This window comes from Echinops telfairi, unplaced genomic scaffold, assembly GCF_000313985.2.
Source record: "Echinops telfairi isolate 266 unplaced genomic scaffold, ASM31398v2 ScPeMD7_7424;HRSCAF=8462, whole genome shotgun sequence".
Lineage (NCBI taxonomy): Eukaryota > Metazoa > Chordata > Mammalia > Afrosoricida > Tenrecidae > Echinops > Echinops telfairi.
In genome coordinates this window covers 41,523,905-41,542,078 of record NW_022111324.1, presented here as the reverse complement: position 1 = coordinate 41,542,078, position 18,174 = coordinate 41,523,905, and the positions used below count along the sequence as shown (strand labels likewise).

Below are 18,174 nucleotides of genomic sequence, written 5' to 3'. Positions count from 1 at the left end.
CAGAAAGCAAGAGACCCGAGAACTAGAACGGCGAAGCTCACTCAGCCATTTATCTCTCTGCTCTTCAAGTAATCCCACATGTGTTTATCAGCCAGGTTGGCACAATAAACCTTAACTATCTCAGATAGTTTTATATCCAGATAGAACAAATCTACTCTTTCATTCTCAAACATAATTCATGTTTGAAGGCAATTTCATACTTTCATTAAGTCTTCTCTTTTGTAGTAAAAACTTATTTTCAGCTGTTTTTAAAATGCTTTTCTCCAAAGAACCTGACAGTCATCAGATTTTTCCTTCTAATCTGGAGTCCTGAAGTAAAACCTGACTTTCAGAGCAACCTGTCTGGTACAGCAGTCAGAAGTAAAGCAATAACCCAGTTCTGTGACAAAATACTTAGTTTGACATAGTCTCAGGTTACCAACTCAAGAATTACAGCTTCCCTCTATGGTGAACAGCAAGGGAGCTCCTCTCCCAGTAACCGTGCGAGCACCAGCTCCGCAGTGTAGATGAAACACTCACACCGACCACCCGAAGACGCTGATGAGGGGCTAGAAGTAGCTGGAAACTGTAGGGGAGTTGAAGCTTGGAAGGCTGCAGCAAAATGGGTAAGACTCAGGTTTATTTGTTTTATTTTTTATTTGCTTGCTTTCTGGTTTTTGCCTAAAAGTAGGTTCCAGTTGACATTATGCTAGTTGACTAAAAAAAAACTAGGAGAGAAATGTCCAATCTTGCTGGCTTACTGGGCCCCAGAAAAGTGGTCGGGGGAACCACAGCAGCTGGAAAGGGCTGGGAGGGTTTCTTCAAAGAAAAGGTCTAAAGGGAGAACAACACATTCTGAAAATACCTTCAGTCCAATTCTTGGGCAATCCCTAAATTATATACATGTAGATCAAACCCTCAGGATCCCTTGTGGTGCAGTGGGTTACATATAGGCTTCTAAATGAAAGGTTGGTGATTCAAATCCAACAGCTGCCTAGCAGGTACTTTCTATCAAAGTCAAATTGTGTTGATGTTAGTCATACCTGATGGAAACATTGGTTCAAGAACTTGCTGATGGGAGAAAGATGGAGCCGTCTGCTTCCATAAAGACGTCCAGGCTTGGGAGCCCAGTAGATTAGGTCTACCTACTCAGTCCTGCGGAGTCACTATGGGCTTTACTGCAGTGGGTTTGGTATTTGGGTTCGGAGCAGACTCTAATGAGCCCAGCTAAAATTAAAAGAATGAAACAAAGGTATCCTTGGCTACTCACTCTAGGGGACCTGACCAAAGAGGTTGGAGGTTAAATGATCTGATTGGTTGATTAGGTGACTATTCTTCAGACTCTGTGGTTCTCAGCCTTCCTCATGCTGCAACCTTTTAATACAGTTCCTCATGTGGTGGTGACCCCCCAACCATAACATTATTTTCGTTGCTACTTTATAACTATAATTTTGCTAATGTTATGAATCGGGCGACCCCTGTGAAAGGGTCATTCGACCTTCAAAGGTGTCGAGACCTACAGGTTGAGAACTGTTGCACTAGACAAAGAAATAAAAGTGAGAGCCATACACAGAGGAAATTCAATTAATAAAAACCAATGACAGATGACCCAAATGTTGGAATCAGCAGAAAATATTTGAAAGCAGCTATTCTAACTATGCTGAAGGACATATGGAAGGTGCAAATGCAGACGGACATGCTCAATATCCTTACGATACTGCAACACCACTGGGAATAAGTCCTTCTTTGTTTGATCAAATATCCTACATTTTCTCACTTAATATGATAAGCATACATGATAAACTTCATACTATGTAGATTAAGCATTATCTTTAGCAAATTCAAAATATTAAAATAATAAAGTTAGGGTGAACCATTGTTAGGACCAACCCCCAGTGAGAATCATTAGGAATGTTTTCCACTCTAGCACTTCAATTAGAGGCTTTCTTCTTAGGGATTGAAGGTACAAGAGAACTTGACCTTGACCATCACAGGTGTTTCTATGTCGAGACACAGCTAGGGTAAACATTCTCAATTCAGAAAAAACACTATTGTGTGTTCCGTCATGTGGTGTGTGTGTGTGTGTGTGTGTGTGTGTGTGCATGCCTGGTTGCTGGACATTTAGCCATGCAAGACACAGAGAAAACAAAGATCATAATGACCAGAGAAGAGAAGTAGAAGATGCAGAAGCACAGGTTTTATTTTGCTGCACAGTAACGTAAAAGCCACCATCCTACAGTGTAGTTGAAAGTACAGAAGCAAAACGAGAACAAGGACAATATTTGTTTTTTAAGTCAGATACCTCATGATAGAAAGACATTTGAAAAGCAGGAAAAGTATTTACAGTTACAGTGACAACAGAGGCAGCAGAATTCAGAGAGGGAGAGGGATAGGCAGCAGATCTTTACCTTTACTTTGTAGAGCACACATTACATCTGGAGTATCCTATATGCATATAACTACAGATTTATATAATTACATGTATATATGTATACATATAACATTATAGACATATAACTGTCAAATTGATTTTGACCCTTTAAAGCGGAGTAAAAGTGCCCCATAGAGATCGCAAGGCTGTAAAGTTTCTGGAAGCGGACTGCCACACCTTTCTTCTGCAGAGCAGCTGATGGGTTTGACCTGGGGGCCTTTTGATTAATGATTGCGCAACTAACCAGGGCTTCTTCTTGGAGTCAATGCAAACCTGTTCATGTGATAGATGGCTCTGATCTATTCCATGCACACTTAAAATACTAGTGACTACACATGCTGATCGATAGGTTTTCTCTTAGTGTCTTGTCACAAAAAATAACTTTGGGCCAGATTATTAAAATGATGGGATGACACAGCTTGTTTTGGAAGAGAGGGACCTGGACAAGCACGCAGCAAAGACTTCAGAGTGGCTGCTCGCCAGTTTGAAAGGGTTGTCAGTACTCCAGATAACATTAATTTATTACATGAAATATTTTATTACTAATTAAACATAAAATGAATGTTTTCTGTTGCTTTTATGATATACTGTTTTGTTCTTGTGCTTCTCGTGAATGGTCATTTCCCCTGAAAAGTCATTTTGTCAAAACAGTGGAGACTGGCTATTAGTTAGTACCTACAGATAAAATACATTCATGTTTTTAGACCAGGGCAGTTGCTAATGACACAGACTATGAAAAACGATAGTGCAGAATGAATGAAGGCACCTTACAAGGTAAAATAAGGAAAAGTGCAATGGGGGAGAGATGGTTTCTTATTGCTGTAGTCATACGGACGCTCTTAGGATGACAATGTGCTTGCACTAAACACACTCAATGATGAGACATTTGGGATTACATTAAGAACACCCCCAGCCCCACTGCCATTTAAAGACAGAATAGGAAAATACGTGTTTAGGTTCGTGCGTGAAGGGCTTGTGATATGCTTCAATGGTTCCTCAGTTTACTTCTCAAGGTGGTTTTTACTTTCTCCTTTTGAGAGATCAGCGTCGTGGCATCTCTTGAATTTCAAATGGCTTTTAAATTCGAGAATGTTCCAATGTGTGTTAATAATCTTCCTGTCCACCCCACTCAACCACTGGCTGGTCATTGATGCGCAGAATGAGGTAAGAAAGGAGCTGGAAGAGATTCTGCCAGAGTAAGAGGGCGACGTAAAAGGAGAGGCCGCTCACGTCTACCCCGCAGTGCTGGCCAGCGAACGCGACTTCACACAGGCACTGGAACTGGTTGACTAGGTTCTGTCACCGGCCTCCGTGGAAGCACGGATCAGAGGCACACTCATCGATGTCCTTTTCACACCTTGAAAATAAACAGAAACCCAGCACCCTGTTGAATACATTGGCTGTGAAAGGGGGGAAGAGAAAAATTGGTCTAGTTCTTCTACCCAGAGAAGTGCCACTTTATCTATCAAACCCTGCACAACTTAACACTAAAAGTATGTGTTTAACGTGTTCTTTAAAATTCTTTCAAAACAAAATGTTGGTTTTCCCGGAACATTGTGTACCAGAGTGCATGTACACACGTGAATGCTCTCACACGCACACACAGTTCATTAGGATGAGAAACAGGTGGAAATGCTTAGGGACCAAGCGAAAACCAGGCCATGCATAAACCGTTCCTCCCTCCAGAGCATTAGTGGTTTGCCACCTTATAAAGGGCTGGTTTATGAGGGGCCTGTGGAAACCGGGAGGGCTGTGAATGAGGTGCTCCTACAGTTGGCCAAATAGACCCAATGCATTCAGGCGGTCAGGATTATAGTTCATCAGTACCCTCAGGCGGAGAAAAGAAAGCCCCCCAAAGACAAACAAAATCTATTTGTGTCATTTGGGGAGGTTTTAAATGATGCCTCTTTGGAATTTCCATCTTTGAAAGCAACAACCAAAAAAAGCAATTGGATTACAAGATTTAACTTGCTAATGAATGTATACTCTGACCGCTGAGCCTTATATTTGAATGTTTTGGTCAGATGACTTTCAAAAGCCACATTTTCAAATCACTTACATCAATTGTAGGTAAGTTGCCATTTCTTTTTTGGGATATTGGTCATTTTTCCCCCAATCATTTTTCCTACCAGCAACTTGTTTTTCTGTGTCTGCCTTGATCAGCTCTCCTGATCACACATTCAGTCATTTGATCCTGCATTCAAGCCATGAAATTGATGTAACTCCTAAAGGTGCCTCCCTAGTGGTGTACTGGTTACTCAATGGGCTGTGATCTGCTTGGTCGGCAGTTCGAAGTCACCAGCCCCTCTTCAGGAGAAAGACTGGACTTTGTACTCCCCTGAACAGTTACAGTCTTGGAAGCCCACAGGGGGTCACTCTGAGTCAGCATTGACTCAATGGCAGTGAGCTATTAAAAATAAGTTTTTTTTTAAAAGTTGCTGGTTTGGATGCACCCAGTGACACCATGGAAGACAGGCCTTCTGAATGGCTTCCTTAGAGACAGTTGCTGTGTGGTGTGCAGCTGGTTCCAACCCTATGCAGACCCTGTAGCACAGCGGGTCCAAGATTGCAAATCTTCATGAAAAGAGATTGTTCTCCTTCAGGAAGATTTTTCTCCTTCAGAGAGGCAGGTGGCTTCAATCCGTTGACTTTGTGGTTAGCAGCTGAGCACCTAACCACCGTTACACCAGGGCTCTTTCGGTAAAGAACCCCCTGAAGCAGTTCTGGCCTTTTGACATACGGCGTTACCAGGAATCGGCATCTAATTACTTAGTTATTTTTCCATCTGCCAAACACTCTGCTAGGTCTGGAAATAAAGGCATCTTTAAGAAGTTTATATAAAATCTCAGCACTGAGAATAGAGCAGCTCACAATGTTGAAGTCTGGTGCTAACGATGTTATTATTTCCCCTTATTCCTTCCTTCACCGCCCTCAAAGCATAGCCTGCCTAGCTGGGCCACAGACTAATGACCAAGCTTGAAATGGAGCAGGCTGAGGTGGTAGGACAGGGTCAGCCCAAGGTATAAAGTAAAGAAATATCTCTTCCAAGAAAAACAGCCTCTTATCCTGCTGGATACCAAGCATAGCTGAGACGTTTTGTTTTTGTTGTTTTGGCGCAGGCTCCTGCACTGGAAGGAGACTCCTCTGATTAGATCCGAGTCAACTTGACAACTCTCAGGAGCCTGCCAAGCTCTCTGTCCTGGGTGGGCCAAGTGTTCACACCATCCATCTTACAACTTGCCAGGATGACACTAGAAAGCTGGGCGTTTAAGTGGGAAGGAGAGAAAGAACTTTAGTAGAGGGAAGATTTTCGACATCTTTGGACAGTATGGAAGTCACATTCCCCCAAACCAAAAACCAAACTCACTGCCATCAAATCAGGTCGGACTCACTGACCGAAGGAAGTGCCCCTGCGAGTTTCCAAGACTGCAAACTTCTCCCAGGTGTAGAGAACCTGCCTTTCTCCCACACAGCCACAGGTTGTTTGAACTGCTGACCTTGTTCTTAGCAGCCTGATGCATAACCACTATACCACTCGGCCTTGGGAGATGGCTTAATATTTCCTAGAGCCTTGGTGGAATAGTAGGTTAGGAATTGGACTGCTGACTGCAAGTCCAGCAGTTCAAAACCACCAGCTGATCCTCAGGACAAAGGTGACATTTTCTCTTTCTGTAAAGATTCACCCTCAAAGACGCACAGGGCAGTTCTACTTTGCTCTGTGGGACCCCTATGAGTTGATGTGAGGCGGGTTTTGTCTTTCTGTCTGTCTGTCTGTTTGTTCCCCTAGCTACTCTCTTTCTTTTGAACTCGAGGGCGCACTAAATAATCCACATTGCCAATCAACACTATTGGAGCTTTCATTAGAGGTTAATTAGTAGATGCAATGCCAAAATAAGTAAATCTATTAGAATCGTGTGAATTAACTCGAGTGATGATTAAGGATGTTAACATTGCAGAATCTATTAAACACAAGTTCACTCTTTTTCGACGTTGCAGCAGAGTTTACTCAGGCGGAAAGTCCCCTGGGAGAGAAAGGCAAGGCAAACTGTTCTTAAAAAAATTTTTTTTCGCCATGTTTGAAATCAGTGATTTGAATTTAAATACCAAGTGTGTGTAAATGAATATATATATAAATGTTGGAGGGTAAGGGAAGCATTTGCTACAAATGGGAGTTGTGTGTGAATAAGACTACCCAAAACCCTAAGGCCACTGATCCCTATATTGCATTTCAAAGACTATGAATCTTTACACGAGCCAGCAGCCTTATCTTTCTCAGAGTGGCTGGTGGGCTTGAATTGCTGACCTCACCACTAGCAGCCCCCAAATGCTTCACTCACGGCCCCACCATTGCCCCCTCATGTATGAATGGAGGAGTGCCGTGCGTGAAGTCCCTGAACAGAAAGCCTGCTGTTGGAAACAGAGAGCCAGCTCTTATTTCCCTATTTGACCTTCTTGGCTAACAAAATGTCCTTTACTTTGACTCAGACCGTAATTTTTCTTCTTCTTTATTGTTTAACTCCTTCTGAATGTCCCTTTCAGCGCAGGGTTTCGTCTAAGAAACAAATGAGGAAAAGAACCTGCAGTCACCCTCCTGCTCTTTTGTCCATACTTTCTCGCACAGCGTTCCGTCGCACTCACCGCTCTCTCGTAAAACCTGGCCGCACGTGCATCGGAAGGCGCCCTGGAACTCGGTGCAGTTGCCTCCATTGTAGCAAGTGAGATTCGTCTTCTCGTTCCCACAGTCTGTTGAGGGTAATCTGTTGTGTCAGGAGAGATAAGAGCAGCCACAGCTGTTCATTTTATTCAAGAAAACTTTTCCCCGAAAAGTATATATATACAGACAATGCCAAACTAATTAAGAACTCAGGCTGGCTGAGCTACAAATGTTTAATTGGGCTCCTTGACACCGGAATCACTTTCTCCAGGAAAAATCCTCTGCCGCCGCCGGGTGCTGTAGGAAGCACGGCTATCCATCTTCCATTTTTACACAGTTTTCATCCGTGAGATGAGATCTATGCCATAGGGTGGCAATAAATTTAGGGTTGGAAAGGAGCTTGCTCCAGCTAGATTTGCTGCTGCCTTGCCAATAAATCAACAAAGGCCATAGGAAAATTGCATCTCTATAAAGGCCGGGAAGGCAAGGACAGCACTCTGGTACCCAAGCACTCATGTGATTTCTCTGTTGCCTTTCAGGGTTGAACTCCGGTTGCCCTGCCAAGACTTGCTGCTCCCGATCTAATAATTCACAGCAGAATGCAAGCCAAATGCTGTCTGAGATGTTGGTGTATATCACCGCATGGTAAGTGCATGTGAATTCAGTGTGTGGTTCTCTTGTACAACAACAAAGCTCTTCCTACTAAGGCAGCCTTGTAAGAGGTGAAACAAATGGCTAGAAATTAATCAGACAATGAAAGAACCGATGTTTATAACATTATTGAGCATGCTGCCGTTGGCCTATTGTGCATGTGTATGGCACCTGACATATGATAAAATATTCAAGAAATATTACAAGGTTTTTTTCCTGTCGTGTGCACTGCAGCTAATATGAGGAAACCAAGCTATATGCTGGCTATGGGTGCCTCTTTCCACAAGAGCTAATCAGTTCTGCTTAACAGAGGAAATAGCGTAAAGATTTTTCAAAAGAGCCAAAATGTCAACCAGTTTTGAGAGCAGTCAATTAGCAATGCAAATGTGAAGTTTTGTATACAATCTTAGGTTTAGTAAACAATTCTTGAAACTTATTAGATGGTACTTTTGAGAACTTTGGTCTTTCAGAACTTGACTTTGATGAATTAGCCTGGAAAAATGCTTGCAGAACTAATTTGGGCACAAACATGTTTATTTGACATATAAAAGTTCACCATGGCAGTAATATTGGTTTTGATCCCGAGTTGTTCTTGATCAGGCAGTTTACCTTCTGGCAAACGAGCTGGCAAACACTCGGGATGTCACCGTTTACTGGAATGGAAGAGTGGTCTTTGCCCTAGTAGACCGAATAGAAGGAAGTGTTACAGAGCTATAAGCTATTTCTTATAGATGTGGCTATATGCTTTCTCTGCTAAGAGATTCACCTAAACGAACCATCTCTGACTTCGTGTAAACTCTGTAGACTGCCAACCAATTCCAGATGTTCCTCTCAAAGTCCTGGAATATATTACTTGTTACTAATAATTCATTCACCTCCCAATAAAAATTTCATTGTTTTGTAAATTTGAAGCAGAATAAAAATTCTGAAGGTAATAATTATTTTGACCTATATGGAAACAATATAATGCCAAAGGAACATATTTACTCTCTTCTCTTTATATTACATAAAAAGGAGATGATTGCTTAAATTGAAATACTGCATTTTAGTTTTAGGAAAAATGGGCAAAAGAGTTCACTGGATTTTCATTCAGTGGGATACTGAGTGATATATAAAAGGTCTTCAAAAATTAATGGAAAAATTCAATTGTGTTTTTATTCCACTTGTCCCCACATTTTTGAAGGCCCCTCATACAGTGGACCCTCTGAGATTATCAGAGTTTGTAGGGATGCATGTCTCAGGTTTTCTTTACTAAGCTATTTTTCAACTCTGCATGTTGAACAATTATATTAATGCAAATAAAAATAAATTGGGTGCATAGAAATGTAAATCAATTTGTTGGTAGGGCTAAACAATTGATTTTTCACATTGTAGAAAAGATTCTAAATATTAATGTTATTTCTTGATAGGACAGTAAATATTTTCTCACATAGTAGCAAATGCATTTCTCAATTGTTCTTCTTTTGTCTACCCTTTGAATTAGCCTTTATTTCTTAGGGGTTCCCTCAGGAATTAATGAGTTAAATAAAGTCCTAACACATATTTTTCTGTATTGTGTGAGTCATGATTTTATGATATTTGAGTCTTTTCAGGATTTTATGATATTTACCTGTCTCAAATCACCCCAGCATCTTTTTAGTGGTAGGAATCACGTCTCTCCTCTGAATATTACAATTCACATTCGACTTCTTGCTTCTATTGGGAACCCTCTCTCCCCATAAGATGTTAACATTATCAGACCGCAGAACTGTGGTTCATAAGACACATTCTAACAAAGATGGCAGGGGGAAAAAAGTACTTACACGTCTCCTCAAAAAACTACCATTCTTCTGTGTAGATCATCACCTGTCTTTACATTACCCACCACGAGGGACTGACTAATGCTACCCTAGTTCACCACAGCCTGTATTTACAGACCTTGAAGCCAGAGCTTTTCAATTAGACAAGGAGAATAAAGAGCATAGCTCTAAAGTCCAAGCTCACCTGCACATTTTCCCAGTAAAATTGTCCAAACAGAGACAAGAATTAGTGTCACTGATGCAGGTGGCCCCGCTTACACACTGTTTACTCTGGCAATTGTCTATCTCCACTTCACAGTTCACGCCCAGGTATCCAGGCTCACAACTGCAGCGGTAGGCTGCACCACTGACAGAGCAGTTACCATGGATACAGGGGTTAGAGAAGCATTCATCCATGTTGAGTTCACAGTGTGTCCCTGACCATCCCAAGGGACAGGCGCAATGATAGGAGCTGTAGATGGCTTCACACTTGCCACCAGGCAAACAGGGGTCAGAGTGGCAGGCATTGAGCTCCAAACAGCCAGTAAGCACGGCATTTGCAGACATTTTGAGAAACTCTTCTTTATGAGGTTTATTAGTGAAATCAGGGAAGTTTTCATAGTAAGAGAGATAAATGCCACTGAATTCTATTGTACTCAGGCAGCCTCACAAACCATTCCTATTGTCCAAAGTTTGGTGACCAACTTGAATGTCTGTTTCAGCCTTCAAAAAGTTGAGATTTCCGGTAGCAACGGCGCTGGTCACACTCGGTGTATGGTTGTCCACTTCCATTTGCCACTTAGAGGACTGGGCCAATGCGTCTGTCATGGAAAGAGTCACTTGGTGCCATGTATCTTCGTTTAGCGGCTGTAAACTCGTCAGATTCAGCACAGAGAAAGCGTTGCCACTTTGTAATTGGAATAATAATCTGGAGTCTTGAATGCCAATATGGAGAAATTCAGACTCTTTCTCTGCATGCGATATTGCTACATTCACATCCCTTGTCCTGAAACCGAATGTGATGTTGGTGAGCTCTCTGGTTATATTCCCATTGCTCCTGAATAATATTCCATGGCTTTGGCCATTAAACACAGCACTTGGAATACCTTAAAAGAGAAAGTGATACCAATCAGCAAGTTTATTAAAACTGTAATCTTGGCTTAATTACCTTTATTAAGATTGATAATCATCATTACTGACCATTGTGCACATGATAGGCACTTTACTAGTTGCTTTTATATGACTTACAGCACAGATCCTTGGCATGTAGGTGGTATTATTATTATTATTATTATTATTATTACTACTCCATTCTATAGAAGAATAAACTGAGACACCTCATCTACATTATGGAATTTGTTCACGGTCGAATGGCTAATAAAGGATGGAGTCAGATACCAAACCTGGTTGGCCTGATACCCAAATCCAAGCTATGCATTTCTTTTCCATTGAAATCCTAGTCTAGAACCATGTTAATCTCTTTCATGCCCTCACAAATAAAAAATACAGCACTAATCCATTTGTACCTAGAGGAATCACAAACCAGATGCAGGTGACCAAGCATATTAACAGTACAGTCCGGTTACTGACTAAGCTGCCCAGGAAGCAATCTGAAGGAGGTTTCCAAAATGAGGATTTGCTTCCCTAGCAAAACTATGTGCCAATCTATCCACTATGTGCCTGCACTCCAGCCACTGCCTGTGCCTGGGGAACCCTGCAATCAGAGCAATGCTCTCACTTTAAGCTTATGCATGAACACTACACAGGAGCACCATACTACATTTAGTATGGCAATCATATGACACATTCCATTAATGTGTTTCTCATTCTACAAGATCATTAATTCCCACCTGCTCTGTGTCACTAAATATCTCACTTTGTCTCCACTGACGACCTTTTATCAGATTTCCTTGGGAAAATGGCAAAATGCACAACAATCTGAGCCTACCACCAAATCTGGAGATGCAGCAGCATCTGGGTCCACTCCACCTTCCCTCCTGTTTCAATAGAGGAACTGGCCTTAATCCCATCAAAGGTCCACTCTTCCACTCGTGCATTCGATTCGATTCCTTTTCCTTTTCCAGGTCATTACTCCGGCAAGTATCTTCTCTTTGTCATTCATCATCATTTTTCTCTTCTCTTTTTGTTGTTCTCAATTAGAATACATTCGAGCATTTCAAGAGGTAGCATATGACCAAGAGCCAAGGGATACCATTGCTGATGTCAGATGGCTCTTAGTTGAAAGAGAGGAACCCAAGAGATTCTTATTTGTGTTTCAGAGGCTAGGCAAAGGGATTTGACTTTGTGGGTCATAACAAACTATGGATGACCTTGAGAAGAACAGCAGTTCCAGAACACTTCACTGGGCTCCTTTGGAACCTGTGCATGGATCATGAGACAGTTGTGGAAAGAGAACAAGAGAATTCTGCATACTTCACAATCAGGAAAATTCTGCCACCATAATTAATCAATCTGTGTGTTGAGCACATAATTAGAGAAGTTGAATTAAATGAAGAAGGCAGCATGAAAATTAGAGGAAGGTTTATTAATAATCTGCGATGTGCAGATGACCCAACTTTGCTTGCCGAGAGGAAGGAAGACTAGAAGCACCGGCTGAAGAAAATACAAGTCTGCGGCCTTCTGTCTGGAACAAGCCTCACAACTAGACCACTAGGTAACATACTGATGACCAGAGAGAAGATTGAAGGTAGCAAGGATTTTTTCTTGCTTAGATCCAGAATCAGTACACTCATGAAAGCAGCATCCGAGAGCTCAAAGGACACATTTGATTAGGTAAATCCGCTGACAAGTCCTCTTTAAAGCATTGAGGAACCCGGATGTCACTTTGCAGCCCCCTCATATGCATATGAAATTTCAACATCGACTAAGGAAGACCAGAAGATCATTGAAGCATTTGACTTATGGTGTTGGGGAAGAAAATGGAAAGTAGTGCAGGTTGCCGAAAGAAACGGATGTGTCTTGGAAGCAGTCCAGCCTTCCTTCACAGAGGTAAGGATAATGGAGACTGATGCTCATGCACTCGGGCATGCTACCAGGAGAGACAAACTCTAAAACCAAACTCATTGCCATCAAGTCAATGCTAACTCATAGCGATTCCCTGTGGGTTTCTGAGACTCTATTTTCAGAAGCAGAAAATTCCCTCTCTCTCCCTCGGAGCGGCTTGTGGTTTCAAACTGCTGATTATGCAGATCGCAGCCCAAGGCATCCCCAGTGCACCACCAGGGCTCTCTCATGCTTGATCAAGTAGAAGAGCAACAAAAAAACGAGGAAAGCCCTGGACAAGAAGGATTGTCACAGTGGCTTCAGTGATGGTTTCCACAGAACGACAATTGTGAGTAAGGCGCAGGACAAAGCGGTGTTCCAGCCTGCTGTACACAGCGTCTCTGTGCCTTGGTGGCACCTAAGAACAATACCAACAACAAGAGGAACGCCCCCAATAAAATGGTATTTATTTAAAAAAGAGTGGGGTGTATACACACACATATATTTTCTGGTTTTAGCAAAGGACTTTTTTTTCCAGATGCTCAAAATAGCAAAATTGAGAAACTAGTCACGCACTGCAAGAGCAGCTCCACAGTCAAGCATTTCCCGTCCCTTCCCTTTCTCCTGACGTGTGCCCTTCACCGTGTGCAAGGCCTCAGGCACACGGGACGTGTTGTGCCGCTTGCTTCTCGATGCACCTCCCAGAGAGTGCCTTATTCCCATAGAAATCCACCACCATTCTCGTCTTACGGTAAAATATTTCAAAGTCCCTCACCCTCCTCTCCCCACTTCAGTCATCCCCTAGAAAAGTTTCTCCCCAGCTGTGGTCAAAATACCGAATACTGAAACATATCCAGGTTACTGCCACCTTCTTGGGCTATATGCTTAGAGATTTACAAAAGGAATTGAACTTCAAGTTCTGTTACTCCCCGCAAATGAGTAATTCTATAAAAAATAGAAACAACTTTGTAAAAGCATATTAAAAATGAGGTGTTTGATCGAGACAGCTAAAGTCCTTGTGTCATGGTATCATGTAGGCTTTCTAACCGTCAACTGATAGGACCCTTTCACTGGGCTCACCCGATTCATAACAGTAACAAAATGACAGTTACGAAGGAGCAACAAAAATGATTTTATGGTTGGGGGATGGGGTCACCACAACATGATGAACTGTCTTAATGGGCCACGGCCTGAGGAAGGCTGAGAACCACTGAGCCGGATGATCACAAGCCCTGCAGCGTTCCAATAAGATCCGAGTCTCAAATACACAGCCTACTTCAAAGGGAGCAACCGTGTGGAGACGCGGGAATAGAACAGAATGCTGGTGAAGGCGCGGAGGGTAGCGAGGCCTCAGGAAAAAGTGAGGGCTATTTTCATTTCGTTACTAGGCGATAATCACACCAGCATGTTTGTGAACGTTTGCTGCAGGAAAGCATGATGGACAGCGGGCATCCTCTGGCTCACTGCGCTAAGCGGGCACCTCCAGCCCCAACTTCCCAGACAAGCTGGCGGGGAGGGAGTGGCACAGACATATTTCTTGCCAGATGGGAGCTCTTTGATGAAGATTTCTTTTTAAAATTTTTATTAAAAGATCATTTTATTGGGGGCTCTTACAGCTCTTATAACAATCCATACATATCAGACATATTTGTACATATGTTGCCATCGCTATTTTCTAAACAGTTACTTTCTATTCAGCCCTTAGTATCAACTCCTCTATCCCCCCCCCTTGTGACCCCTTAATAAATTATAAATTATTATTTTCATGTCTTACCACCGACCACTGTCTCCCTTCCCCCATGGTTTCTGGTTTTGGTCCCTCTGGAGGGGTGGGGGAGGGGTGGTCCGAAGGTGATTATGTGTCAATCAGTGCAATTGGTTCCCCTTTTCCCTTCCTCTCCCCACCTTCCCCCTACCCTCCTGGCATCACTACTCCAATTCCCATTCCTGGATTCCATATGTCTAGCCCGAAGTGAAAGGCAGGGCTGGGGTCATAATAGTGGGGGGTGTGGGAGCCTCAAGGGACCAGAGGAATATTGTGTGTTTCATTAGTGTGATACTGCACCCTGGTTGACTCGTCCCTTCCTTGTGACTCTTCTGTGAGGGATGTCCTATTGTCTACCGATGGGTTTGGGGTCTCTGCTCTGACCCTCCTCATTCTCAACAATATGGCTTCTTTTGGTTGTTTGTTTGTTTATCCTTGGTCTTCTGATGCCTATTACCCAATCTGTCGACACCTCAGATTCCACAGGCTGGTGTGCTTCTTCCATGAGGACTTGTTGCTTCTCTGCTAGATGGCCGCTTGTTATCTATAGGCCTTTAAGACCCCAGATGCTATATCTTTTGATAGCTGGGCACCATCAGCTTTCTTCACCACATTTGCTCATGCGCCCATTTTGTCTTCAGAGATTGTGCAGGGTGTCGGGGTGGGTGGGTGGGTGGACATCACAGAATGCCAGGTTGTTAGAACAAAGTGTTCTTGTGCTGAGGGAGGGCATGAGCCAAGGCCTGTAAGATGAAGACTTCTTTAGGGAAGAGTTTCTTGGCTGCTTATTTGGGGACAGTTGGAAGGATCATCATATTGTCTATGTCTTTCCATCAACTGGGGTGGCAACCTGCTTTTCTGCCATCTGCTGGAGAATCTTGTGAAAATTCCTTCCAGTGAGAACCCAAGAGCGTATAGACAGCTTCAATTTCTTAACAGGATCAAAACAAACAGCGCCCGAAACGCCACTAACCCTAAACTAAACTCACTGCCACAGAGACGGTTCCACCCGTTGCAACTCAGTAGGACAGGTTCAAACTGCCCCTGTGGGTGTCTGAGACTAACTCATTACGTGAGTAGAAAGCTTCCACTTACTCCTGCGGCGCTGCCGGCGGTTTTCAACTGCGGACTTTGTGGTTCCAGGGCCAAAGCTTAACCACACCAGCGTTCCTTTTCGGACGTTCACAGACACGCTCTTTTCATCCTTCTCTGCTGGGTCCAGCATGCACCAGAGGGTGACAAGGTCCCGATTCTTATCGTTCACGAAGGGAAAAGGTCATTTTTCTTAGGCTCTTCATTACAGTACGCATTGATATCCTTGTCCAGGCAAGATGGCCTTCAACATTTTCTATTGAAAGGGCAATCAACTTAAATTCCTCTTGGCAAATTCTGGTGCCAGCTTTGCTGGTATGCCAAGTTCCCTGGCGCACACTGGGGACCAGGTAGGGAGTGGGGGAAGGGAATCCCTGAAGGTGGGAGAAGAGAATGTCCCAGGATTCCCCCAGAAAGTCATGCAAACAGATGCTGCCAGCCATGCAATTGGCCTCCAAGTTGGGGGCCTGGTCCCTGAGAAGCTGACTTCCGCGCATGGCAGCAGCAGAGACCCAGTGCGTGAGTTGGTGGTGCTTCAACAGTCACCAGTGGGCTTGTTGTCGCAGTGAAGGTCTCTATTTCTTAATCATGAAACAAATTATTTTTGAAAGATTCTTCCAGAAAATTTCCCCATATGTGTATAGAACACATTTCATATACCCTTTTATTATATGAAGAAGCTTCAAAAACTTGTGGAAGAATGGAATTCAAAGATAGTGGACTTTGTGTTCCCCCACAGTGTTTTTGGAGTCTCTGCATGTTAAGGAGTCTTGGTGCTCAGTAGGTTGTGTTCAGCTGTAAAAAGAGAAAGTTCAGTGGTTCAAACTCAGCAGTCACTCTGTGGGAGAAAGATGAGGCAGTCTGCTTCCATAAAGACTTACAACCTCATAAAGCCCATGGAATCCTTCTACACTGTTCTGTAGAGTCACTTGGAGTCAGAATCGGCTTGACAGCAGTGGGTTTGGGTTTTCATAGATATTAAATATAGAAACATACACTACATTTACTCTTTTCAGTTGTTGGGGTTTCTAAGGAACCTAGGTCAGCCTGTTTTCTAATTTTAGTTCCTTATATCAGAGCAATGCTTTCCAAGCTATTTTATGGTATTTGTGTATTATATTCAGATAATATACTTAATGTCCACAGCAGTCAAGTGAAAATATGAGTTATTTTGAAGAAAAATAGGACGTTAATTTATTCACTTTATAATTGTTTATAGAAACCCTATTTTATGTTTGGCATCATTTTTAGTGCTAATAGCAACAAGAGAAACAGACTAGAAAATTTCCTTCTCTTAGCAAACATATTCTGGTGAGGAAAGGAATAATAAACAACCATATAGGGAACAAAATATGGAGTCACGATAAAAGGTATAAAGAAAAAGAAGCCAGGGTAGAGGACATTAGCTAGACACCTGTCAGAAGCAATGGAGGTGATCTGGGAAGCTCTGTGCTAAGACATTTCCCAGTGGAGGTGGTGGCAGGTTGGAGCCTGATCAGACGAGGTTAATGAAGAAATGGAGTGAGACATCACACATGTATTGAGGACAACTTCTTCAATGAGCTTCACCATAAAGTGCAGTCAATCAATGGGCTGGAGGCTTATGGAGAGAAAGGAAAAAGGACTGAGGCAAATTTTTCAAATAAGAAAATTGGGCCATGTATTTATATGCGAGTGAGTAAAAAACTATTGCTATAAAACCATAGAAATATTATTAAACAAAGAATACAAAAATGTGAAGCTATTTTTTATTCTCTCAACATAGCCTCCATTTGGTCTATATACTTCTGAAGGTAGTGTTTTTATGTCTCTAACACTACTAAGAATGCTGAGCTTTTTGACTTATGCCATATACAAATGCCAGTTTGGGAATCCCCAAGTGACTCGAGTCATGCTCCTTTGAAATGTTCTTTGAGTGAGGGAGCTGTTCTGTGGATGGTAGGGCTCTGGGGGAATGAGCAGGGGTGCATAACCCTGTTGGAAAAATCTCCTTGGCCCTACTTTCCTGGGCTTTTCCTCATCAATACAGTTATCAGTTTTCTGAAAACTTCTTTCTAATAAGCCCACCTGCATGTCCTATGTTCTTGGAGAAAATGTATCAAGATTCCACCTTTGGAATCACCTATAACAGTTACCATAATTTCTGAGCTTATCTCATTGTCTAGAATCCACCTTCCCTGAGTAGGCATTGTTTTTTGACTGAGCATTTTTAAATTTTGAAGACACCCTAAGGAGACTGAGAGCTTGCCTGGAGCCATCTATGGATCTCAGAGAGACGTTTAAATGCATTTTTGGAAATAAGCACAAGCAGGTGGGAAGTGGAACCCTCCTAGCAGCGTTTTTTATTTGCCCGAGTGCGCATATGGAAACAGGCCGATGCTGACGAATGGTAAAAAAAAATCAGGAGCAAAATCTTTGGAAAGGGAAAAGTGATTAGAATTCATTGCAAACTTGGAGTTTGCTATAGACTGGACTCTGGGTGATTTGAAGTAGAAGAGTAGGACAGAATATAAGTGTAGCTATTCCAACTCTTCCCAATAGTCAAAAATTGTGACAACGCTGCTCCCTCCGCTAACATTTGGGAAATTGGGTTCTGTTGTATTAAAGCTGTATGATAGAATTACCAGCTTTCAGCTAGCTGATTCAGACTCACTGTGCTTCATAGATTTCTCATATGACTGAGTTTCCTAGATATCTTTCTTCCAAGACATTGTTATCTTCATTTTATAGATGAAGATGCTTTAGATGCTGGAGGCTAAGTGAATTGCCTGTGTTAATAGCACAACTGTCCAGAATCCCTAATAAAGAGGAGGAGAGAAGT

The 18,174-nt window shown here is 42.5% G+C and overlaps 1 protein-coding gene across 1 annotated transcript in view; it reads right to left on the bottom strand.

Annotated features, from left to right (window-relative positions):
• CRB1 (crumbs cell polarity complex component 1) overlaps positions 1-18,174 on the bottom strand; it is a 184,452-nt gene that overhangs the window by 31,917 nt on the left and 134,361 nt on the right. The window contains 5 exon segments of the mRNA XM_013003922.1: positions 3,641-3,767; positions 7,049-7,070; positions 7,073-7,177; positions 9,700-10,599; positions 15,357-15,513. Of these exon segments, the coding sequence (XP_012859376.1) occupies positions 3,641-3,767; positions 7,049-7,070; positions 7,073-7,177; positions 9,700-10,599; positions 15,357-15,513 (1,311 nt within the window).